The sequence below is a fragment of the Hirundo rustica genome, chromosome 22, assembly GCF_015227805.2.
Source record: "Hirundo rustica isolate bHirRus1 chromosome 22, bHirRus1.pri.v3, whole genome shotgun sequence".
NCBI lineage: Eukaryota > Metazoa > Chordata > Aves > Passeriformes > Hirundinidae > Hirundo > Hirundo rustica.
Window position 1 is genome coordinate 6,510,511 of NC_053471.1, and position 25,430 is coordinate 6,535,940.

General features: G+C 52.0%; 1 protein-coding gene across 8 annotated transcripts in view; it reads right to left on the bottom strand.

The window, feature by feature from the left end:
* Nucleotides 1-3,347: 3,347 nt before the first annotated feature.
* The window catches only part of RERE (arginine-glutamic acid dipeptide repeats), a 172,269-nt gene continuing 150,186 nt past the window's right edge, over nucleotides 3,348-25,430 (bottom strand). For 5 of the 8 annotated variants that reach the window (XM_040084804.2, XM_058423346.1, XM_058423345.1 and 2 more), the window contains 11 exons: nucleotides 17,745-17,907; nucleotides 15,652-15,744; nucleotides 14,717-14,916; nucleotides 13,484-13,645; nucleotides 12,251-12,364; nucleotides 10,268-11,625; nucleotides 9,829-10,051; nucleotides 8,651-9,374; nucleotides 7,274-7,420; nucleotides 6,931-7,111; nucleotides 3,348-6,248 (listed from right to left, as the gene is read on the bottom strand). In XM_040084804.2, coding sequence (XP_039940738.1) covers nucleotides 6,215-6,248; nucleotides 6,931-7,111; nucleotides 7,274-7,420; nucleotides 8,651-9,374; nucleotides 9,829-10,051; nucleotides 10,268-11,625; nucleotides 12,251-12,364; nucleotides 13,484-13,645; nucleotides 14,717-14,916; nucleotides 15,652-15,744; nucleotides 17,745-17,907 — 3,399 coding nt within the window. In that variant the 3' untranslated portion in view covers nucleotides 3,348-6,214. Of the gene's footprint in view, nucleotides 6,249-6,930; nucleotides 7,112-7,273; nucleotides 7,421-8,650; nucleotides 9,375-9,828; nucleotides 10,052-10,267; nucleotides 11,626-12,250; nucleotides 12,365-13,483; nucleotides 13,646-14,716; nucleotides 14,917-15,651; nucleotides 15,745-17,552; nucleotides 17,725-17,744; nucleotides 17,908-25,430 lie in introns of those variants that run through there. The other 3 variants (XM_040084806.2, XM_040084808.2, XM_040084809.2) reach the window with 2 other exon arrangements.

Genomic DNA, 25,430 nt, shown 5'->3' on the forward strand with positions numbered 1-25,430 from the left:
GAGGGAGGAAAAACCCACCAAAGGTGTTTTGGGTTCCAATTCAGCCACGTTACCAGGGCAAGAGCAGCAGATGCCTCCTAACTGCCCAGAGTTTGTAATGGGTTCATTCCAACAAGCTGCAAGGCCAGAGAAATCTCCATCCTCCACATCTGACTAATAGTCTGTGCCAGCAGAACCAGGACCCCAGGCAAAGTGAAACAACTCCACGGGCATCACACGGAGCTGTTTCCCACGGCCAGCCCTGAGTTCATCCCTGATCTCTCTCCCTGGGCAGGGAGCTCAGGCTGGCGGCCGCGGGAGGGCTCAGAAGCACAGAGAGCGCTCCTTCCCGCTGACATTGCCACAGGTAAGGACACGGGACAAATATTTAAAGAGCTAACGAATGGTGAAATGGACTTGCAGCAGGATTCAGAAACTGGAAAGACACAGCAAAGTCACCCAGAGTAACAGAACAGGCAACAGGACCAATCACTTCCATCTTTCCACATCTTCGGCAGCTGCACTCCCGAGCTACCCAAGGGCGCCTTGGTGCTTGGGAAAGCACGGTACTGCATTAATATTAATAATCAGCAAAGTTATTTGTGCTTACCATGAAGCTGGGCTTGATTCAATGTCCTGAAATTTACAAACTCCGACTTCAAGAACCTGAAATGTGTAAAGCAATTATCAGATCCTGTCCTGGATGTGACTCCTACCTGCCAAGTGTCCTCCACTCATTAAATGCTATCTTTTATGGTGTCTCTTTCAGAGCCTTTCCCATGACTCATTTGACGAGAAAACGGTCAGATCAATATTAATTGTGAAGACTCATTTCTCTCATTTGTGAGGGCCAAATTCTCATGTTGTGTCAGAAACCTGCTCTGCACCATCATTCAGGTGCCACAGGTGACCATTCTGGAATTCAGTTTTATAAAAACCTCTGAGAGTTCATGCAGATAATTTTTTTTTTTCTTTTTTTTCCCTGCCAGATTCCTTCACATGGATATTTCTCTAGGGAGAAAGAGTAGCTGAATTTGCAGGGGCCAAGTTACCACTTCTACAGAGATCAGCGTTTGCTAAGAACAAAAAAAATAACCTGGCTAAATTGTCCACGTGGGATCTGTGGTTTGCATTATGATGCTTTTATCTTTTGCTCCAGTTTTGTTTTGCAAAGTCAACACCAGCAGAAAAATCAGCTTTAATTAAAGAAGGGCGCGAGCGGCACGGCAGATTGCAAAGGCTGGCTTGGACATGCAGAGCCCCCCCGAAGGCTCTTCCATCCTTCAGATGCTGCTCCTGACCCCTGAGGCTGAGGAACCACCCCAAGAAGGGACCCAGCACAGCCCAAGGCTGTCCCAGGCTCACCTGTCCCCCAGGAGCACCAGGGACAGCAAACTCCCGGGATTTTGAGCACCTGCAGCCACACGGACAGAGAACACAACCGCCTGGGTGAGGGTCTGGGCTGCCCAGGGACACAGGGACACGGCCAGGGAAGGTGGGATGGAGGAGCACTGAGGGACAGGAGCCCCAGGGTTCCCTTTGGCTGCCCCCAGACCCCCCACAGCCCTCTTGTCACCTTTTCCTGGCACGGCAGGAAAAAGACCTCACCTGAGGCTGTCCCAGCTCTTCCAGAACCTTCCAGAATCCCTCAGGTGGTGCTGGGCTCCGCCCTCCCCTCAGGTGCTGGGCTCCGCCCCCTCACGTGCTGGATGCCCCAGGTGCTGGCTCCACCCCTCACGTGCTTGGCTCCACCCCCTCACGTGCTGGCTCCACCCCTCACGTGCTTGGCTCCACCCCCTCACGTGCTGGCTCCACCCCTCACATGCTGGATGCCCCAGGTGCTGGCTCCACCCCTCACGTGCTTGGCTCCACCCCCTCACGTGCTGGCTCCACCCCTCACGTGCTTGGCTCCGCCCCCCACGTGCTGGATGCCCCAGGTGCTGGCTCCGCCCCTCACGTGCTGGCTCCGCCCCTCAGGTGTTGGGCTCCACCCTCCTCTCAGCGCACCCCCAGCGCTCCAGAGGTGCCAAAATCTCCCAACGAACAGCACCTGAGCCGCCTCTCCTCATCACCTGGCACACCCCGCCCCTCCTCGTTAAATCCCTGAGCCCATCCAGGTGCGGAAAGCGAGGCCCCTGCCCACGGCGGGGGTTGGGATGAGGTGGTCTGAGATCCCTTCCAAGCCACCCCCCTCCATGGAGTTCCATGGCGTTGGAATTTCCATCCCACGGGCATGGATCCGAAGGGGATGCACGGCCCGGGAAGGATCCAATCCCACTCCAATCCCACCCCACGCCGCAGCCTCGCAGAACCCTGCCGCGGGCAGGCGGCAGAGCCGCACAGCCTGGACGGCTTCCAGCTCTCACCCTGCCACGGCACGACCCCATTAGCACAGAACCGCAAATTAATAACTGCGCTGTTCAATTTATCCAGAGCTCCCAGTCCTCTTCAGCCCCATCCCCGTGGAATTCACCAGTCTGCAAACTCAGAACCCGTTCAGCACGGGGCAGCCTGAGCCCACTCGAGTTCTACACTGAGCACAAGGAATTAAAGGAATGTCAAATAGCACAGGCTGGGGAAAAGCACTCTCAGAAGCTACTTCCAGCAGGCAAGAGCTGACCTTCCCCTCAAAATGCCACGGGGTGCCAACAGAGCAGGCTCTCACGCCGTCTGTCACGGAGCCTTTCTGCCTGCCCCAGCTCACTCCAGCAGCAAACAGCTCCTCTCACTGCGCTCAGCAATCACCGGGATGGAGCCAGAGCATCCACCTGTGCTCCATCACACAGCACAACCAGACCAAGGAAAGGAACCTTCCCACCTCCCTTCTGAGCAAACAATTCGCTCTGCAGAGCTCTCTGTGCCATCCCAGCACTCCCCTGGCTTTTGGAGATGCTGATCCTCACCAGTCACACTCACACTGAGACACCACAGTGGACACAAACGTAACTCGATGGAATCTGGAGGCGAATTTCAGCTTTTCGGAAGACAACGAGCAGACAGTGAGTCACTGCGCACCTCCCTCTCTGCCATTACCCCTTTGGAAAGCATCCCTTGCCAGCTCTGATCAGTTGTGTTCAACACGGTGCCACCGGCACAGACAGCATCTCTCAGGAGAAACAACTCCCAGAAATGCAGCTACCACGGTACACACCGTGTCCTACAGTGAAAACTGAGCAGCACAGCAGCAATGTGACTCAAGGACGCAGAACTTGTGTGTACTGTGGATTAAAAACAAAATTATCCCAAAGAGGGAAAAGACAGGCTTGAGCCAGACAAGGTGGCCATGCCAGCACCCCACATTATCCCAGGTGGAAGAAGCTCCTCTCCCACTAACAACAATCAAGACACATTTCACTTGCAGGCAAAACCTGGCTGCTGTAGTGTAGCTTGGTTTTATTTATGTCCACAAATATTTCAAAAAAATTACAAAATACTCAAATGGAGAGAACACAGAAGTCACGATTTCTGGGTTTCTACTCTGTTTACACTGTGTTATCCCATGGCAAACTACTCATATATACATTAAGCTTCAAGATATATATAAATGTAGCAGTCAGAATGTACACTCTGCTTTAACGGTGCAGTGAAACAAGCTCAACCATGACGACATAGAACAAGAGAGACGGTTCAAAAACACTAAAGCAAAATTTAAAAATAAACTTTCGGAACAGAGGAAAAATAAAGAGAGATTTCTTGAAAGGAAATCCAAAGGTCTGGGTTGTTTTTTTAACAGGGCAGTGAACACCGAGATGGCTTCAGAAGCCACTGCAGGTAAAGTTGTAGTTAATCACTGGGCTAAAGTAGAATTTCAGTGCTTAATTGCTGAATGATGTGAACAAAAAAGCTCCTATAAATTATCAGAATGATCTTCTGGGAAAAAAAAAGTATCAATGAACAGCTTTAGAACATATTGCCACTTCAGCTGAAAAATAAGGAATACAGAAAAGACCGCTAGAGGGAATTGGCTTCTCCTTTTTGTGAAGAACTATGGCTAAAAAACAGGAAGAGAAGGGTCAGAAGAAATGGCTGAAGTGGCTGAACTCTCCCAAACTCCCCAGTTCCACACGGTAAAACAGGAGGGGAGAGACTGAACTGAAATGTGCCTGATGAGACCTTTAAAGCAAACTGAGGCACCCTCTGCTGAGCAGGCCCATCCTCCTGGCTGCTCAGCCCGGAGCACAAGGAATCCCTGTTCCATAAGGAAACCTTTTCACCCCACCACTGCCCACAGCCACGGACAAGGACTTCACCTCCCGATTCTGGACTGACCTCGTGGTTCCCCCACCTCAGAAACACAACCTGCCCCTCCCAACACCTTCACCCAACCTCAGCAGGGCTTCAGCACCGAGAAATCTGCAGTGGGGCACAGGAAAAAGGGAAAAACAGCTGAAAAATCCCCCCCTCTCCCCTCTCCTCTTACCTTTGCGGGCCTAGAACATCTTTAACTGGTGAACTGTCTGCCAGCAGCCCTGGGCTGAGCACAGGAGGTGGACGAGCAGTGTGCCTGCAGCTGATTAACTACAACTTTATCAGAGTGGCTCAGTACAGTCCTAGGACACAACCATCACACTGAACAGGCTACAACAGCAGAGAGAGCGCTCGCGAGTGAGAGAGAGAATGGGGGGAGTTGTGCACCAGCAGAAAAAACGACCAGCAGGTTCAGATGTCCATTGGTGGCGTCACCCTCTGCTCCGGCAAAGAAAAACTCTGGCAAAACTGGGGGAAAAAACCTTAACAATCTGCCAGGTGAGCAGAGCCGTGTCCATTAATGCTCACTGGGTATCCCTCTCCTCTCCCCAGCCTGCAGGGGCTCGGGAGGCAGAAAATGTCCCTGTCCACGGATCCCGCTCATCCCAGAGCAGCCAGTTCCTGAGGGACACAGCACTGGGGGCAGTTGAACAGCTTTTGCTTATAAAAACCCAAACCTAAAACAGTCAAAGACAAAAACAGACTGGTCTTTGCAACACAACTTAACACCAAGTTGCCAAGTTCACTTTTCTTAAGAACTTAACCAACGGGAGGCCAGGAAAAGCACGTCCTCCCAAAGTATGCACGTGCATACAAAATTCTGGCTGCGCTAGTCTGAGCCACGGAACATCTTTGAAAAGAGATTTTTAGAACAGATTATTCCTCTGATTATTTCTTCTGCCCAAAGCCTAAACCTAACGGAGCTAGGTTAAGTTTCAAAAGGTCACAGGAAAGAAGCGTTTTATGGCCACATTGAAAATGAACTGCTGAAGGTGGCATCAAAAGGGCCAGCGGGGTCCAAGGGACATTTGAACTGCCGAGAAACCCAACTCAACAAAATCAACTGCAGAACACAGAGATGGAACACAAACAAAAACCCCCGAACAACCAAACCAACCGAAAAACTAAGAACAGAAACAGTCATTTGCAACATTATCCCTGCAAATCCCTTTAATGCTTATTGTTGATATCAAACCAAATTTCAAGCTTTTACCCCTTGGAAATTATTGATACCCATCATTCCCTTTAATTAAAGGGATAATTATATATATATTTTTTATTAAAAAATCAACTCTGTATTCTGTCAATACCAGGTAGGAATTCACAATTTGTGATGTTACTGAAAATCAAGATAAACGTTTCTGGAGTTTGTTTTGTTTTGTTTCTCCCCTCTACCCAAAAAAAGTTATTTACAGACTTAAAAAGCCATGCTGCAGAACTGAGCTCTCTTTAAAATTATGAAGATTTCCTACAATGTATTAAAATAAAAGTAGATTTTTTATTATTATTATTATAGCACTTGGATTCAGAGCTTGTTATGTCACCTACTTGCAATCCTTGTTTTTTTTTTCATTACCTATAGATGCATTGAGTGTCCCTTCACGCACAGTGACTTGTGTTGTGAACCTGATTCTAGCACCTACTGAAAACAAACTAGTAAGAAAGAAAAGAAAAGAAGAAAAAAAAAACAAAAAAAAACAAGATTGCAGGAAGTTCTCTGAATATTCCACACAGTCCTGTATTTCCAATAGGCTTCTGAATACGTTTTCATGCAGGGAGACCCACACCAGTCTTGAGAAATCTTCTCTACAAATGAACACTATGCTGATAAGTCTCTACTTCTTGGGTGGTTGCTTCTGTTTTAAATATATAAAGAAATCTTTATAAGATATTCTTTTCCTTTTGTAGCTCTTCTTGTATGTAAAAATGTTCCACTCCTTCCCAAGGACTGGGGTTTCCATAGCCAGCGTTACAAATAAATAATTTATTACAACTGTTTGTCGCCTTCTTTTTTCAGTCGACTGCAAGAGAAAGAAGACTCGGTTTAACACAACCAAGGAGGTGTCAGACACTTGGGAGGGAGCTCTGCCCTCCTGCTCACCCCTCCCTGGCACTGCCCTGGCACAGGGCGCCCCACCCGTGGTCACCAGTGCCAGCTCTGCAGATGGGACGCGTGGCGGTCACTGCCAGCCTGGAGCCACGCTGGTGTCACACAGGCAGGCCAGAGAAGCCCCCCAGTGTCACCCCCACAGAGCATTCCCGGGAGGAACAGCCCCGGGATTCCTCCAGGCGTTCTCAGCCTGCGCTGCTGAACCCCTGCTACTCACACACAACTTCCTACTGCCCTCAGTCATTCCTCAGGATTCACTGAATTGCTCCTGTTCTCCACAAAGCTCTGCCCACCCTCCTCTGCTGTTCTCAAGGAAGAGAGACCTGTGGAAGCAGCAGTTGCACTGAATACCCCAATTAAAACCCCAATCAGAGGGGATTCTGCAACAGGAGACTCAACTACTCTCACCCTGTGCCAGTAATTTGGACCTCACTTCCCATCTGCCCAAAGCAGGTCTGAGCACAGCTTCACCTCCAACTGCATCAGGGCTCAGCACACAGAAAGAGAGGCAGAAATTCACAGGAAAAACAGAAGGGACGTGGAGCAATATGATGGAATTCCCAGGTCCCCGAAACCCTTCAGTGCAGCCTCACCTGTAATAATCTTCCTGACTGGGTAGGTGCCCACCGTGCATGTGAGGGTGCCCGTGCAACCACTGCTGCTCCATTGCCAGTCTCTGCAGCTCTGCGGACTGGGCGTGCATGGCCTGCAGCTGGTGGGCTGCTGACATGGGGGGTGGAATGGCACCAGGCAGATCCCGAGGGTAGGGAGTACCTGGGGGACAGGAACCACTTTTACACCCTTGTTCGCTTCTTCTTCATCCCCACAAACCACCACAACCACCCAAAGTCACGGCTCCACTCCCCCCACTGAGAAACGCTGAAGCCCACAGGAAAAAATGACATTTCAGAGCAAAGGACCCTCAAATGCTCTCACCAAAGACCGGATGTCGGAGCATTTCATGCTCGTGAGGTGGCTGCCCTAGCAATGGGTTGGGGATGGTCCCAGGTGGGTAGGGAAAACGTGCCAGGTGGGGTCCAGCTGCTAAAGGATCCACCAGTGGATGAACAGGTCCTGCTGAGCCTGAGAGAGAAGAGAAAGTGTCCATCAGCTGCCTGGGGACTGCAGAGGGGCCACCAGGGAAAGGACACAGAGCCAGAACAGTTCCCTCAGCCGGTGCACAGCAGAAACGTGGGGTCATTTTACCCTCTGCTCATCCCCAGTCTAAGGGGTTACAACAGCCTCGAGCACCAGGGGAGCCACTTGGAGCAAGAAGCACCCAAGAGCCCCTCCCTGTGCCTGAACCTGGCAGAGCACAAAGCCAAATTACTGCTCAAACACAGAGACCTGGCAGCGAACGGGCTTGGCTGTGTGTGCACCAGCCTCTCCCTGGGCTGGGAGGGACAATGAACAAGCCGTGGTTTTGTCTGCAACAAGCACCTGGGGAGCATCCAGACCTACCTACAGAGGTGCTCAGTGACTGACACCTGGCAACAGAACCCTTGCACAGACACGGCCAGCGTCAAATTTCCTCTGCTGCCAGGGGATTTGCAAACCTGCCTGCACCGAGCCCACCCGTGACTTCAGCAGTGAGCCTCAGCAGCCACAGGAATGCTGATACCCAGCACTGCCATCTCCTACCTGCAACCCTCCAGCCCTCAAGAACCTCCCACCGCCCTGCTGCTGTCCTTGCTGCACAATCTGGCTTCTGCAACAGCACTCACATTCTCTCCAGCCCGCACAGTGGGCACACCAGCACACTTAATGGACACTGCTCCAGGGCAAAGAACGCTCCATCTGCTTGCACCAATACCGCACTGCAGCTGGACACCAGAACCTGCATTTAAAGTACTCTGACTTCCCTGATCCCCCTTAACTTGGCAGCTGCAGCCCCTGCTGCCTGGCCTGACACGTTCTCTCCAGTCTGTCACCAGAAAAAGTGAACATTTCTGCTGAGTGCCTCATCTCCAGGACTCCAGACCTCTAGAGCAGTAACCACCTATCTGGCTTCAGAAACAGGCAAGGAACAGATTAATTTCTGAGACTATTAATTATTACAACTCTAAGGTGCTGCTCTAGGCCAGCAGTACTTAAAAAAACCAACCCACGACAAACCAGCAAACATTTCACAGTGAGAGTCTGAAGGAAGATCACTGTGCTGTTACCATCCTGCATCACTCCCACAAGGAGTTAACCACGTTTTAGTCACCACAGCCTTACACAGCCCAGAACTACAACACGGACACGAAGACAGGGATTTTGCTCTCTGAGTTCCGGGGCTCCCTAGGCGAGCGCGCAGCTCCCGGGGCTCACCTTGGTGTAGGGGGTCCTGCTGGTGTAAGTGTAGATGCGAGTGTATGTGTGAGTGTTGGTGGTGGTGGGGGGTGACGTTGAACATCTGCAGCCGCGCCAGGGGGTCGTTGGTGAGCGAGGCCATGCGCTCGGCGTGGATGCGCTCGGCCGCCAGCCTGTCCGGGTAGCTCATCTCCGGCCGCAGCTGCGGCCCCGCCAGCGCCAGTCTCTCCCTCTCCAGGGGGTTCAGCCCCGGGTGGAAGGAGGCGAAGGGGTGAGGCCCCGCCGCGGGTGGGATAGTCAGTGCCCCGTGCCTGGCGAAATGCTCCATGGGGTTGGTGGCGGGGTGCAGCGCGTCCAGCTCCGGGGGCTTCACCTCGAAGCCGGGCTTCATCCTCTCGCGCAGCTCGCGCTCGCGGATCTCGCGCTCGCGGATCTCGCGCTCGCGCAGCTCCCGCTCCCGGATGGTGGGGTCCACGTTGTAGAGGCCGGGCATGTGGTAGGCCAGCAGCGGGTCCGTGGGGTTGAGGGGCACGAAGAAGGGGTGGTTGCGGTTGGTCGGGGACATGACGTGGGGCCGCGCGTACTCGCTCAGCGTCCGTAGCGCCGGCGTGTCCGGCCCGATGTAGGGGGGCACGGCCGCGATGGTGGTCGGGGGGGGCTCGAAGGAAGGCCTCATATGGGCTGGCCCGCTGAGCTGGGACTCGCCCAGACGGCCCTCGTGGGAGGAGCTGGACACCTTCTGCTGCACACAATGGGGAGAGAACCTCAGGTCAGTGCAGAGCTCGGAGCACCTCAGACACACACACACCTCCCTCCAGTCTCCAGCCCCTCTTCCAGGAGACAGCACTCGTGTGCCTGCACAGCAGTGCAAGGGACACAAAGGCATTCACTGTATCTGCACAGTGCTCTCCTGCTGCAAGGAAATGTCAGCGCTTGGCCCAGCTCTCCCCAGCTGCTCTGGCTTCCCACAGAAGCAGACCGGGGCAGAAACTCCCCATTTCCTTTAAGAACACAGTCCCAGGCAGGTCAGGGGGTGTTCAGAGCGGGCTGGATTTCAGTCCATACAAACAGCTCCGTGCTCAGAGACCCCTGACAGGATGGAAGTGCTCCTGGGGACCTGCATCCTGCAGCTATCCCCCCAGGTCAGATCCAGCCACCAACGCCCTTCCCCAGCTCCGATACACAACTGGACCTACCGCAGCTCTTTCCGCTTCTCTCTCACGCTCACGCTCCCTCTCTCTTTCCTTCTCTTTTTCTTTTTCTCTTTCCCTCTCTTCCCTGGCTTTCTGCTCCGCTTCCCTTTTGGCCTTTTCAATGGCCTCTTCTCTCTTCTTGGCCAGTTTGGATCCTGCCAGAGGCATGAAGTACAGGTCTGCCCTGGAGCATGAATTGTAGCCACGGTCCAGGTGCTTATAGAACCTGAAAGGAACACAAGAGGAAGAGCTCAGCCCTGGGAAAGGTGCAAGAGTGTGGGATTTGAGAGCTGTACGTCCCAACTAAAAAATACCATCCTACACTTAGACCAAGCACTACCAGCTTCCCAGAAAGCCAGGAGAAAATTAACTGCACCATACTGGTCCACAGAGGGTGGAGGATAAAACCAGGGAAAGCAGAGCACTGATGAAAGCTGCGTACCTGGCTGACTGGCTGGCGTGACTCGGGATATCCACCACGGTGGGCTCTGGGGATGGACTGCGGGGCGGAGGCGGAGGGCTCTCCGGCTCCTCAGCCTCGTCTGGCACCTCCTCCTTGATCTGGATGGGTGGCAGCGTGCAGGCTGTCACCACGGGCACCGTCCCGCTGGAAGCTGCTGACGTGGAGATGGGGGTCTGGAGAGGGATGCCGGGCACGGCGGGCGGCGTGGAGGTGGAGGGGCACGAAGGAGGCGTGATGGAAGGGGGGCCCCCGGGCACAAAGGGGTGCTGAGAGAAGGGGGGCTGCGAGGAAACCTGATGGAGTCCGGAGGGGGGGTGGCTGGCAGGAGGGGGAAGGCTCTGGCTCTGGGTCAGAACAGGAGGCTGGGCTTGCGAGGACTGCAGCGGTTGGCTCTGAGGCATCAGCTGCAGGGGAGGAGGGTGCGCGGACGGAGGGTGGTGAGTGGAGAGCGAGCTCAGAGGCTTCAGAGCGGGCGGCGGAGGCAAGTTGGAGTTCATGGAGAACGGAGACGGCCCGGACAGATGGGGAGGGTGCTTGTGGGCCGGAGCAGCGGGGAGCTGCGGGATGGGCGTGGTGGGGGGAGGTTTGATGTGAGGCATGGCCATGGGGGCGGGCGGCAGCGGCTGCTCCCGCGGAGGCTGCGCCTGCTGCAGCGAGGCGGCGCCGGGCAGCGCGGGCTGCGTCACCTGCAGGCCCGAGTGCGAGTGGGACGGGGCTTGCGTCTGGAGGGGCACCTGAGACTGAGCCGACGGAGCGGGCAGGGAGAAGGGCTGGGCAGGGCCGGCGTGGGGCAGCAGCGGCTGCGCCGGCAGGCCGTGAGCGGCCGGCTGCGCCTGGCCGTGCGGCGGGGGCTGCGCGTGGGGCTGCGCCGGCGCCGGCTGGGGCTGCGCCGCGCTCAGGGGCTGCAGGGGAGGGTGCGGGGACGGGAGCCGCTGCGGGTGCAGCGCGGGGGCCTGCTGGATGTGCGAGTGAGGGCCGGGGGGCTGGGGCTGGCCCGAGGGCTGGGACGCCGGCGGCGACGCCTGCGCGGGGGCCGGGGCCGCGCCGGACGCGGGCGGCAGCGCGGGCGTCGGGGCCGGCACCGGCGGGGCGGCAGCTGCGGCCTGCGCTGAGCTCGGGGCCTGCGGCGCCTGCGGCTGCGCCTGCAGCACTTGCTGCTGAGCAGAGGAATCCGAGTCGCTCTCGTTGTCCTGGGGGCTGGGGATGCTGGGGGACGTGCTGCGGTTGTCCTGGTCGATGTCCTTGGGGTCGCTGCTGCCCTCGTCGTTGACGCTGCGGCTGTCGGAGCTCTCGCCTTCGCCCTCTCCCTCCGAGGGGGAGTTGGGCCTGCTGATCTCCTGTGGGGAGACGCAACGGTGACCACGGTGCCCGGGAAAAGCACACCAGCACGCTCCCGGGGTCCGTCACACGCGCTGCGCAGACACAGGCGCAGCTGCCTTTGAACCAGCACAGGAACACAAACAGCCAAGGGAAGTGCAGAGACAGCAGAACCAGGATCCTTCCACAGCACCCAGGGGCAACAGGAACAAACTGAAATACAGGAGGGGTCCTGCTGAACAGGGCAAAACACTTCTTCACTGTGAGGGTGACCAGCAACGGAAAAGATTTGTCTTGTGACAACTCCAGTGGTGGTCTTCTAACTTGTCACAGAAGACAAAAACCCTAATTTATATTTAAAAAAAAATGGAGGAAAGGAATGGAGAACAATCCAGTAGAGTCCTACATGGTTGATATTAATAAAAAAAACAAAGAAAAAACCCAAATTCTGGACCTACCCCGTATCACTCCACTGTTTTCAGCAGAAGGAACACGTTATAACATTGATCTCTTTCCAGCCACAGATTAAGTTACAATTTGCTGTGGCTTAAATTGCTTTAATGTTTTTGGTTTGTTACCAGATTTGAACCCCCTCCCCACCTCAAACCATTCTCCTAAGAGGAAATACTCCTCTGTGGGACTCACTTGAGTTTTGGATTTTTTGGCATTGGACCTGTCAGGTTCTTCCGTGTCCGACGCTGCCTTCTCCCGCTGCCTCTTGGAGTTCTTGAGAGGAGAAGACACCTCTTCTTTTATCTTCTGCCACAAAGGAAGCAGAACACAACAGTGTTGTAAATGCAAAGTAAGTTGAGTGTAGGCCAGTGCCACCCTAATTAATACAAATTCAGGAGCAGCAGAACTCAGGAGCTGACACAGTCAGTATTTAATAGCAATCCAATACACATCAAACAAACAGGAAAAGGGAGAAGTGCATAAAGCATTCCTCACATGAAGGGATGTTTTAAACAGAGCTGGGCAGGACCATCAGGAACTCACAGCAGATCAACTGGTCCAGGTTACCCTTCCAACAGAGACCAACACCAGTTATTAACTGGTGCAAGATGGAGCCACAGTTTCTGCAGGAGATGGGATAAGCCTCTTTCTGCTACACTGAAGTCTTGCTCTACCCTTGATATTTTGAGAGGAATATTTTTAGATCCCCTCGAATACAGGGCCAACAGTGAATAGCTATTCTGAGATTACTACCTTCTCCCATGGCCTGGAAAAGCTCTGTGCATCACATAATTACCTAACTTTAAATTCTGCCAAGTTTTCAGTTTTATAATGTGAAAACTCGCTCCATACTCATTTTGACTTTTTTTTTTGGTAATATTTATTTTTAACTTGCTACTTCTCAATTCACACTGTTTAATGGTAAGTCTTCATGCTTCACGTGGCTTTGTTTCTTTAGAACTCTCTTGGAAAGGCACTTAATTCATCTGAACAGACTCAACTGTCAGCTTGCTCTGAACAATCAAGCAAATACACCTCCAGAAAAACAGTAGCAGAAGCAGACTCAATTACTAAATGTTCATACTCCCTTTGTAAACAAAGATTAGGAACTACTTACAAAAAATCCCCAAAACTGTCTACTTGTCTTAAACACAGCATTTCTGATCTGCATTACTCCCCTGAGCTTAACGCTTGCATTTGCATCCGAAACGGAGGGATTACTGGGCTGGGAGAGCAGCAGGGCTGTGGCTGATCGCTCCCATCCCTCCCTGGGCAGGCACAAAGCAGCTCTCAGCTGCACCACTCCACACTCCTGGGGTTTTTCGGGTCACGGAGAGATTCCCCGGCCTCCTGCCGCCTCTGCATCTCCCGTACCTGCCCCAGGTGTGCCGGCCTGGCCAGGAGAGCGCAGAGGGAAGGGGTTACCTTGGTGGATTTCTTCACAGACTCAGCCTTGCTGTCGTTGCTGGAGGTGCTGGCGGCGCTGGGCGAGTTGCGGCCGCTGGAGCGCACGTCCTCGGCGATGGGCGAGGCGCGGCCATCGGGGCTGGCTGCCTGCTTCTTCCTGCCACTGCGTAGGGTCGACATCTGGGGAAACACACCCAGCTCAGCACTGCCCGGCCTCCCAGAGCGCGCTGCCTCGGCAGGGGCACGGAGAACGCGCCCCCGGCAGAGCCTGGGAGCGAAACCCACAGCACTTCACCTTGTTACGCTGCTTCCTTCAAAGCTCAGCTGCACTCAAACGTAAGAGGAGGCAAACCCTTCATCTGCCCACTCACAAACATTAAGCGCTGATTATTTAATTAGCAGTAGCTGTTAGAAATGGCATTTAGGAAGTTGTTCCAATACACAGCACACACACAGGGGTGCATGAGGCAGGAGAGGACCCCCTTGTTCCATTAAAAAACTCCATCTGTGGGCAGTCAAGGCCAAGGTCTAAACCTCCAGTTCCAGTGTGCTCTTGCTATGCAGTAAGGGGTCAGTAGAGTACATTTCAATAATTAATGATGTTTCCCTGCCATTCTGGCAGCTTTCTGGAGGACTGGCTACCAAAAAAGCAATGGAGCCAACGCTCCCCAAGAGTGGAGCCTCAGGAGGTATTTCGAATCAATGGTCACATCATCCTGTTCAGAAGGACAGAGAGGGGAGGATGAGGAGAGAAATCTATCTGCTGCTTTCTCTCAGCTAAACCCAGCTCCAAGATAAACCACGCAGAGCTGCTGCCAGAGCCCTCACAAGTGCCACGCTCCCAGGAAGGCTCCCGGTGCCCCGCCTGAGTAACAACTCAGAGCACAGAGGCAAAGCAGAGCTCTCTGTAACTCCAGTAACACGAGGAGACCTCATGAACAGCATCTCATTTGTTTAAACTCCTCCTAAGGGCGTAACTGTGACAGGATGCAGCTGGAAGGGGGACATGTACTACAGGATCTGCAGTGCACTGTCAGTGCCCCCTGATGATGACAGCCCACTGCCAGTCATTACAGAGAAATAACACAGCTTGCAGGGACATTTCATCTCCTTTTTCCAGAGAAAGCCTCAGCCTGAGCGAAGCTCCCCTGGCACACACAAACACAGCAGGAGCAGGCACAGCCCACAGCGAACCAGCCGCAGCTCAGGGCTCTGGCTCCTTTTACCCCTGCATTAGAGGGTGAAACCCACCGAGCCTCGACTCCGCCGTGTCCTCATGCTATGCTTCCCACTGAGGCCATCATCCTCCTCTTTCACAGGCTTGAACATAAAGGGTGGGGGGTCCACGGGCTTCTCGATGGGCGGCAGCTCCCCGTACTTCTTGAAGTGAATGCGACAGTCCGTGCACAGCAGAATGTTCTCTCGGCCGCCGTGGTGCCAGTCCTTGGAGGCTTGGGGCAGGGAAAGCAACAGCTCAGCAACTCACAGAGCACCCCAGCACAAACAAAGGGAATTGTTAAAAAAGGGTACAGCTACAAAAACAGCTGCTCTTCTATGGGTAACAGAGTTGGAGAAGTTTCTGGAGAAGTTTGTCCTGTCCCAGGGCGCATCCTCAATATTCAATTTACAAACTATGGTTGTTTGCTTAAGAAACTACGGTTTGGAGGCACAGAAAGAAGCTTTATCTGCCCTGCCTGGGAACTAACAAGCAGCTGTTGTTCTCCAAAGCTGTGGTTTCTGCAAGAGAAGTGTGCGCTGAACCTCTTATTCCCTTCCCCATTCTGGGGCTCCCACTTCCATCTGCAAATGCCCCAACATCAGGCAAGCTTCAGGAACAGCCACAGGAACGGGGCTGATGCACGGGAGATTTGCTGCAGCGTCAGGAGGTTTTGTGTGTGACAGGCACAGCCCAGCACTGATTCATTATGTCACAAATTGATTACATAGATTATGGATTATGCAGATTTATTCCTGTCTAAATGTCTACCTCAGGGTTCTCCTTTGTCACCGCAGTATTAATTTGCAATGGCAAAGCCTGATTAACTCTGCTAGGAACGCTGCATATTTTAGCTGATTCACCCCCACACGGCTGTGAACAGCTGTCCCAGCACAGGAGCTGCTCCTGCTGGCTGCAGCCGCCCCCCAGGCTCAGCACAGGGGAGAAGCCAGCAGGGACTGGCACGTACTGGTGGTGAAGCAGTGGCGGCAGGCGTAGCCCTTCAGCTCCTGCTCGCTGTCCTCGCTGTCAAAGTCATCTTCACTGGCCGAGCTCAGGTCCACTGAGGGGGGGGAGAAAGAGGAAAATGAAAAATAAACACTCAGCAGGATTTTCTATTTCCTCCTACTTGGCTAAAATAAGCATTAAGTAGAATAGATCGTGACTCCCTATGCCCACCCTGCCTTGCGTGGTCATTATTTCTGATTTTTCAAAACTGAGCAAAACCAGACCTCATCCCTCTGCAGGTTAAAGGAGGATTCCGGGAATGCGCCCAGGGATACAACTCCTGGAACCTCGGATTCAGCATGTGGTACATTTCCAGGTAAGCTGTCATTCAAATACCATCCAGGCTGACTTCAAGAGGCTGTATTCCACACCCACATTTTTCAAGAGAAAAGGGGTTTATCTCTAGAATCTGGTCAAATTTAAAATCAAATATTCTATATTTAAAACCTACAAGATTCCATGACAGGTCCTGTACTGGCTTTTCTGGCTTTTGTTTTGCTACCCAGCAGCAGAGGTGTTTGTGGGAGGAGGAATCAATGCTTACATACAATGGGCCTGTTTGAAAAACATGTTGTGATTCTTTTGGCTGAGAGGCACTAAAGGATAACTAACACCAGCTTTCCTGTCCTTACTGCAGGCTCCAAGATTTAACCTGTGGCAAACTCACACTGCAAAAATGTCAAGTTTAGAAGAAGAGGATATGCAAAGTGTCCCTTTAGCTGATTACAGATCTGTGAGCTCAAAAGCAGCACTGAAAATACGCAGACATCACAGAAACTGTATCTTACCTTCTAAACACCCCTGAAGTAAATATTTCCCTTTTGAGAGCACTGCATTTTTCTAGTCCCACCACTATAAATTCACAACATAACAGGGCTATAATTTGGCACAAGCAGGAAGCCCTCTGGCTTCTTCTGTTCAAATCTTTAATTACAAGAGAAGTCCTTGATGCAGGAACAGCGTTTTTCTAAAGGCTCCAAGAGGATGTTTTGTACATGCAGGTTACAGTTTATGGATTAAAGCCTACAGATTCTCCAGCACTTGCCATCAGCATTTGTCAGCAACTCGTTATCCTTCAAATTAACACAGGGTTACATTTAATAGCTACCACTGCTGTAATTCCTACATTAATACTTGCAGGTGTTCAAACCCTGACTGCAGAGCTGACCCCAGGCTAGCACTTGCTTTCTTTTGCTAAATGAATTTTTATTCTCATCCTGCAGTTGGATCCGTAGGGATGGGTCCTCTCACCACAAGCTCTCGCATGCTGAGTTGGACTGAGCTGTGGAGTCCAGATCCTCACTCCCAGTGCACGCAGGGATCAGCAGTAAATCCTATCAGTTCAGCAGGGAAAAGCTCCCAGCCCTTTCCTGCCCCCTCCCTTCTACCCTGGCTGGAATTCTGTGTCCTGCCTGCTCACCACATCCTCCAGCTGTGGAGGATCATTTTTACATCTGCCAATCTGCCTTCCACTGCCCCTTTTCTCTATGAGGCAGACGGGTTTAGACAGACTTAACCCTCACAGGGTAACAAACCTTTCCCATATGGACAAAGGTTTCTATCCCATATGGACCTGTGCAACGCAGCACGGCCCTGCTTTGGGGAATTGCTCTTGGGTTAGACACTCCCAGGCAAGGCCAATGCTTCTCCAAGACTCTCTAAGTGCTGGCTGCAGCACAGAGCTCCAGCAGAAGGTAGGGGTCACCCAGAAGGATGGAAGGGACGTTCTCCCAAAGGCATGCAGGACTTCCCTCCTTCTTTCTGTGTTTTCCAATTCCTGTTACTGTAACAAGCCTGGAGAAAACACAACAGCAAGGAAAGGAGCGGGGAAATCCAATCCCAGGCCAGCATTTCCATCCTTACAGGATGCTTTCATGTTGAAGGACTGCACAAAGCACGGGGTGATCAAAGCCACCTCCCACATTCCAGCAGAAGGGTGCAGAACAGAGAGGCCAACTGCCTGAACTCAGTTCCTTGCTGTCCCCTCGGAGGCGCGGCACCGCCGCTGCTGCCTGCATCTGCACGGAGACGAGCGCCCGGCTCGCGGTCACTCACGGAACTCGCTGGAGGGGGGCCTGGAGGGGGTGTTCACCGGCGTGGAGGCCGTGCGCGTTTTGATCCTGCGGAACACGGCCTGGCGCCGGTGCCGCCGGTGCGCGCGCGAGCTCGCCGCTTCCGGAGTCTTCTTCCAGTAGTAATAGAAGGTGATCAGCTCTCCCTGCAAACACACAGCACGGATGTTGGAGGGATGTGCAAACCTGCCTTGTCAGCTTGCTGCCCTCCCCTGGCTCTCTGTGTGCACACGGGGATTTTTCCGGGAAGAATCGTGACGTATTGCAGCCAGAAAAAAGAAATGTTTAGGTAAGACACAAAAAAAACCCCTCATTATTTTTTGCTTGCTTTTGCAGAAGAGGAAAATAAGTAAATGAATGCTTTTTCACTCCTCCCCTAGGAAAGGAAAGAGCCTGGGAAGCACCAGGAGCCAGCCTCCACCTGGATGCTGCTGGTGGGCAGTGCTTCAGAAGAGGGTGCCCTTGTGTCAGTGTCAGCATCCCCCGGCACCTCTGCTCCTCAGCCCTGCTCTGACAACCACCCCAAAGCTGCCACAAGAGAAAGGCTCAGCCCAAACAGACCCTGCCATTTTGTCAACCTACATTCCAGAGACAGGTATTGTTCAGTATTCCTGTGTAAGGAGCTGAGAGTTTGAGTAAAAACATGTTCAACAACAAGTCTACAACTGTAACACAACCCTACCACACTAAATCGTGTTTTAATTTGAATATATATACCCACATCTAAATTAATTAAGCAGTTAAAAGAGCACACCTAGAGAAATGAGTGATAATTTCACAGCATAATGAATCTGGCTTACATTCAGGAAGTGCAGCAGCTGCCATTCAAACCTGCGGATGCAATGCTGAACCAAAGAACAGCATGTGGTTTTAATCTCTTTTCTCTTACTTTGAAACCCCATCATTTCCTGGCGACTTGTCTGCCTCTAAGGTAAAAGGTGTTGCTGCTTTCAAGTTGCAAGAGAAAAACGGAGAAGTTCTAACCAGCCCCTTGAAAAATCAACATCAGAACAAACATACCTGAATTGCCCACAAAAAGGGTTTCTTTGAACTGTGTTTTTATGTGATCAAATAACCGCAGCCTGCTGCCTCCGTGGGGAAATCCTGCAGCCCCTGCTCCGGGCAGAGCAGGAGTTAACTCCAATAACGACCCTGCCTGAATCCAAACCCTCCCCAGGGCCCCAAACAAGCAATTACAGCCACAACCAATACCTGCACCACTGAAACACTCCAAAGACAAAGGGAGGATGTTGTGCTAGACATTAACTGCTGACATTTAAGACACTTAAGAATTTTACCAGTGTCTAATTTAAAAATAGAAACCCCAGAAGAAAGAACACTACCACAACGGTGACTTCTGGCAACAGGCAGAACAGATAATTTTTAATCTGATGATGCTACTGATCCCCACGTGGACCTGAACTATGTTTGTGTATTACATATTAAAATACATTCAGAGTGATGGTTGGTGAGGAGGAGCAAGTGGGCAAAACGTTACCTACAATCCTTGATTCTGAAGGACAAAAGCCCAACCAAAAATATTAAAGATATGTTTCCTGCAGAGAATCTGAACCCGGCTGGTGATGAGCACACGAGGCACAGCAAACTGGGCAGAACAGGAGTTCGGAGCCCAGCACCCAGCACTGCTCCTGCCTGCTCCCTGCACGTGTTTGCTTTAGAAATACCATTTCCCTGAGCCCATTAAGCAGGCTCAAAGTCCACCCAGGACAGCTGTTTGTCCACTTGGGGATATGCCTGTGCCAGGAGCCAGGCTGGGCTCTGCAGGGAGGCTTTTGCAATGCTCTGCATAGGCACAAAGTCTCTTGCAAATGAAACCAGTCATTTTTTTTTACCTATAAATTCATTTGTATCAAGTCTGAAGGTGTCAGCACCAAGGAGCGAGTCAGTAAATCCCTTGTGTTTATGTCAGTGAATTAATGTGTCCTCTGACACATGGCAACAGCAGAGTACAAACCAATCTGTTCTCCTCCCACCATAAAAGAGGGAATGGGAACCTATTAGAGCTCCATTTAGACACTGCAAAGCCATCCGGTCCCAGGGGAAGTTTAACAACTTCTACGTGCAGATCTAAACCAAACTTTAAAAAAGAAATGGTGGCTATTTATAGAAAATGCCAACCTCTTGACCATAATGCGTTTTCCCCCCAGACTCGCTCAGAAGTGCAGTCACAACTGCACATGGATAAAGATGAAGTCAAAGTCTATTTATTCAACAACCACTTTTACCCCAGCTACAAAACCTGAACAGATTAAAGGACTAAAGAATATTCTGTACCTCCAATTCATGGTCAGACTGCACAAGTGCACTCAGTAAAGGGCTCTGGGAGAAAGAGAGAAGTCACAGGGGGAGCACACACAGAATGCAACGTTACACTGAAAGAATTCCATCGAGATCTCCCCAGCCACCTGGCTGCCCAGGATGCCACTGTGTGCCCGAGGGATTCCCTGCTGGAATGGGGGGGTCCTGGCAGGATCAGACCCACCACCCCGGTGCCTGCACGGGTGGCACAAACCGCAGCACAAAGGACTAAGTCAGCAAGCTTTGGTTTCCCCAAAACAGGGAGCAAAAACAGCTTCCAGCCTCACTGCAAGAAGTCAAATGAGCTTTAATCAAACATGCACAGTGCGTGCTGCTGAAAGCCAGGGCACATAAATTCAGGAACAAAAGCTGCTGCAGAAATCAATAGCCTCCTGAAACATTAACACAGGCCAGCATTGATCAAAGGCCCTGGGACAAAAGGCTGCCTTGCAAATTAGCCGCTGGTTCTGCTTGCAAGCAAACAGAGAGGCATGAAGGCTGTGACATGAATGGCCTGTAATGATCATTTTGTTGGCAGTGATCTCACCTCACCTCACCACAAGGTCTCGCAGTCAGCACATCCCACATCCCTGAGCTGCGGCTGCCGGCAGCGCCAGCCTGGGCAGGGCTGGGCCAGCTGCTCCAAAGCCCTTTTTGTGGCTACCAGACCATCCTCCGGGGCCAGCCCGGCCCTGCCAGCCTGCAAACACACTGTCCTTCTCCTCTGGGCGCTCTCTGCGGGCTGGCTACTGCTACAGCACACAGTAAAGCCAGGTTAAAGCAGCCTGAGCCACCCCTCGTGTCACCGTGGGACTGGCTCAGCACAGGGGGAAGTGACACCCCTCTAACGAGACACAACTGATTCCTTAATTAGGGTGACTGCAACGTGCCACATCCACAGAAGATGCTGTTAATGCCCTCCCAAACCAACTCCAAGGCCCAACTTTTTCTTTTCCACCGGTGTGGGGAGAAGACTGCTCCCCCTTCCAGGATTCATGGCTCCCTTCCTGTCCACAGCAGCCTCGCCTTCACTTGATACACACCATCTCCTCTTTTTCCTGCACACACAACTCCATGGGTGCATGTTAACATCTGATTAACTGTCCCAAACACGCATAAAGCAAAATGAGAAGCATTATTCAGGCTTTTAGCACCATGTTTCCCTGAGAACACCTACATTCCCAAGTTTCACAAGGCAGAGGGGACTATGTTCCTCGGTAAAAAAACCAATTCAGCTTTCACCAGTTCTGAAATACACTCCCAGCTCACCACTCAAGTCTCCCGCCTCCTCCTGCCAAGGCCATTTCACCCCACGTTGTAGAAGTGCACATAAAAAAGTCACACTTCATCTCCTTTTAGCTCCGTTCTGCAGATCGTTTTTGCAGAGCAAGATGCGGCTCAGATCCCTCCTGCAGGAGCTCACAGAGGGGAGGTTTCCCTGCAAAATTCCGAGCTGACACCTGGAGCGGTCCCAGCCCTCACCTCAGGGGTGAGCAGGGGACTGGAGCAGGGGCCTGTCCTTGCTGTGTGCTCCTCTCCCTTGCCTCTCACTCTTTTCACTCTCACCTGTTCTCCCAGCTCAATCCTTCCCCCAAGCACATCACCCCACCAGAGCAGCCCCTCTGCCTGCACCCCCTCAGCGAGCCCTGCTCCCCTCCCATCAGCAGTTTCCAAAGGCCAGAGCCACCAGCCGAGCTGTGCCCGTGCCTGTGTTTAGTCTTGCCCTGGGTAAACAAAGGATTAAGGCTGGGTGTGCATCCCTGGCCAGGAAGGTTCTGACAGCCCTGCAGGAGCGCAGCTCCTGTGCAAGCCAATCACACACACATCAACTTCCCTTCGACTATCTGGTAGGGTATAACACAGTGAGCAAACACAATAATTGCTGTTTAATTTCCCCAGAGCCGAGCTCTGCCAGGGAAAAAAAAAAAAAAAAAAAAAAAGAAAAAGAAAAATCATGGGGGAGGGGAATAGCTTTGCTGTAATGAAAGAGAAAAGGTAAATGACAGCACTCCTCAATGGCTGTAAGCAGCCATGGCAGAGCACAGGGGAACAGATTGTCCAGCTGTGGCCTTAATGAATTCACAATCTTTCTGGAATGCCTCAAGATTTTATTAAGTCAACTCAATTTAGCTAATACTCTTGTAAAGTCCTGCAGTAAAAGCAGTTTCCAGCGCTTCCCTCCTCCACTGGATCCCCTGGCACAGGCTGGGGCCCAGCATCTGCCGCAGGGCAGCATCAGGAACACGGGTTTGGATCATGGCAGCGTGTGGAACACACCACCAGAGCAGAGCCGGGCCAGGCTGGCTCCTGCAGCTTCACAGGAACAGTGCCAGGCACTGCCAGGACACAAAACTGAAAACATGCATCCCTTCCATCACACACCCCACACCCCAAAGCTGCAAACAGAAGGGGCTGCCCAGGGCAGGGGTGGATGCACCATCCCTGCAGGTGTTCCCCGAACAGGTGAACGTGGCACCTGGGGACACAGTGGTGACCATGGCAGGGCTGGGTTAAACCTTGGACTCGATGATCTTGGAGGGCTTTTCCAACCTTAATCATTCTAAGGCTGCTTCTTCTTATGAATCCATACCCAGAGAGAGGAAAGGTGGAACTCTTGCCTTGGTCTGAACAGGCTGAAGGACTGAAAACACGCAGCAGGCTGAGGAGCAGCTGTGTGCAGCTCCAGGAGCTGAACTTGGCCATTTTTCCAGTGTGAAGCTTGGGCTGGGTGCCTCTGCCAGCCGTGACAAATAGGTTTGCACATGCTCTAATTAAGCAGTAAGTCTCAGCAGCTTGTTCAGTAGCACTGATTAATGTCCACCTTGGGTGCACAGGAATCCTGCATATTCGAACACATTACTGAGGTTTTAAGAGAGGCTTTTAAAAATCAAGCAATATTTTACTTAACGCTACAAAAAACCCCATTAAAAATCGTGGGATGCTCTCTGAGGAATCCCCTGCAGGTCTCAGCTCTCTGGCAGATTTTAGAAGCACAGCCATTTTCCTTGCAGCTCCTCTGGCCATTTGTTATCTCCTGGATGGCAGCACAGCCCTGTCTCCACGGCCCCTGCTAAGAACTCCACCTCCAGTTTGGGGAGACTGGCTGCCCCCACTGCTTCCCTGCTCTGCACACAGCAAAGGTTAAGCTCTCTGGTTTCATTTTCTTATCTGAAACTCCTGGCAAAGAGGCTGGGCAAGTGGGAATCCAAAGAGGAGGCAGGTGTGTAACAAACCCAGGCTGACTCCTTGGGCTTTATGCTGTCAATTTAACTCCCAACACAGGAACAGTCACAGAATTTCCTGGGAACCCAGCCGAGGCTCCATCTGCATCTTCTGGATTTCATTTTGTTGTGGAAAAAACCTGCAGTCAGACAGAGCTTTATGCTTTCTGATTGTTTCTGCTAAATGAGTACTGGTACCCTGCTTAGTCCTCCACTCACCAGGGGAAGAGGGAGCTCCTCTCTCCTACAAATGAGGATTCTGTCTGAAGAGCTGCCACAGGTCCTGAGAGAACTGGGGCACTCCTGGGAGTGCTAAAATAAGCTTGGAACCTGAAGAATTCACTCCCAAGTTCTGTCGGGGGCTTACCCTCCAACAAAGTTCCTCAAGCAGTGAAGAGACTGGGATAATTTCACTGCGCATGTCACCTAAACACAGAGGTCACACTTCTGTAATTGCCCCAGGAGAATGTATTTGCCCTTCTTAACTCCTACTAATTCTTTCACATAATGGGTGAGTAATGGAATCACTCTAAGAGAAGAGAGTCAGTGCGGGGACTGCAAAGTCGGGGGAAAAAAGGAAAGGAATACATGAGCTGGATGTAAATAATCTCCTTCAAAACTAACATTATCTGCAGTAACACAGCAACACTCCACCACTGTACAGCATCTTCCATTTGATGGCAAAGTCAATGAACTTGTACAAATTAAGTCCCAGCACATCCTTCTGAAGTTGTATGATGTGGGGAGACAAAGAGACAGAAGATTTAGAAACTGGCCAAGATCAATCCTGAGTGGGAAGGACAATTGTGTCGATTAACCTCCAACTCTGTGAGCAGCTCCGACACTGACAGCCCCTGAAATTCCTTCAGAATTCCAACCCAGGCCCACTGGACAGCCTTATCCATCCTTACTAAGCACAGGACTGGCCGAGTGCTCAACATTCACTTTCCTTTTGCCCCCAACACAAGTTACTCTTTCTTACAGCTTACATCCCTGCTTCACTGCTGCCTCTACGGCTTTAGCAAGCCACAGAGAAATCAAAATTACCCCCCCAAAAAACACCAGTAACCTCTCTCTGGGCCACATCTAACTCACCATTTCCATGCAGTTAATTTGTTCATCTTTTTCAGTGCTTGTAATTAAGGTTGCGCAAACCGGCAGCAAATAAGATAATTAACATTTTATGGAACTTACCCTCGCTATCGGCTCTACGCAAACAATTCCTTTTCCCCTCCATTTTTAGGGATTTAAGTACCAGTTTTAACAGTGCTGCAGAACAAATGCAAAGCACACTGGGGCATTGTTTTAAGGCTGAGCCCCAGTTAAAAGCTGCCGCCCCTCTCTGTCAGGCCAGAATGGAAAGAAAGCTTTTGTAATTAAGGCTTCTTCCTCCAGAGACTCCCTTTGTTAATCAACAGAGCTCCCAATCCCCACAGGAACTCACACACTGTTGGCTGCATCCATTATTAATTATTAGAGCCTGTCTTCAGCACGGCACTGGTGGCTCCCCAGGCCTGGGCAGCAGTGCCAGGGTCACCAGGAACGTCCCAGGGACCTCTCTGGGGCCGCAGACACCACGGGGTTATCACAACAGGGACACGAAAGGACCTCAGCCTTATACACATTATTTTCTACTCAGCTTCCCCTCTGCAACTTGCATTATCAACATTTCTGGGGTTAGAAATCCCGATTTTCTCGACCACTTCTATCTCCAGTGATTTAACTTTACCCTCTGGCGTTGCACACAGCTCCCAGGCTCTGCCCAGCACAGGGGGGCTGCTCCCCTCCAGCAGAGCCCAATTCTGCAGCACTGCTGGGATGCTCTCACCCCTGAGCCCACACACAGGGCCAGGGAATGAAGCTCCACGTGGTCCTGAGGAGCTGCAATGCCTCTGAAAGATGGCACAAGGTGCTGTTTTCTCGAGGCAGCAGTGCCTCTGCTCCATTTTACAGCCCACATCCAAGTCCTGGGGGTCACAGCTGGCCCAGGCAGCATCTCCCTGCCAGCCTCTTGTTAAGGGCAAGTTCTCAATTCCTGAACTCACACACCAGGACAAAAAGGAGAGCGGGATAAATACCCAGATAAATTAATGCCAGTTACTGAGGAAAGCTTTCAGGGCATTGTCTGC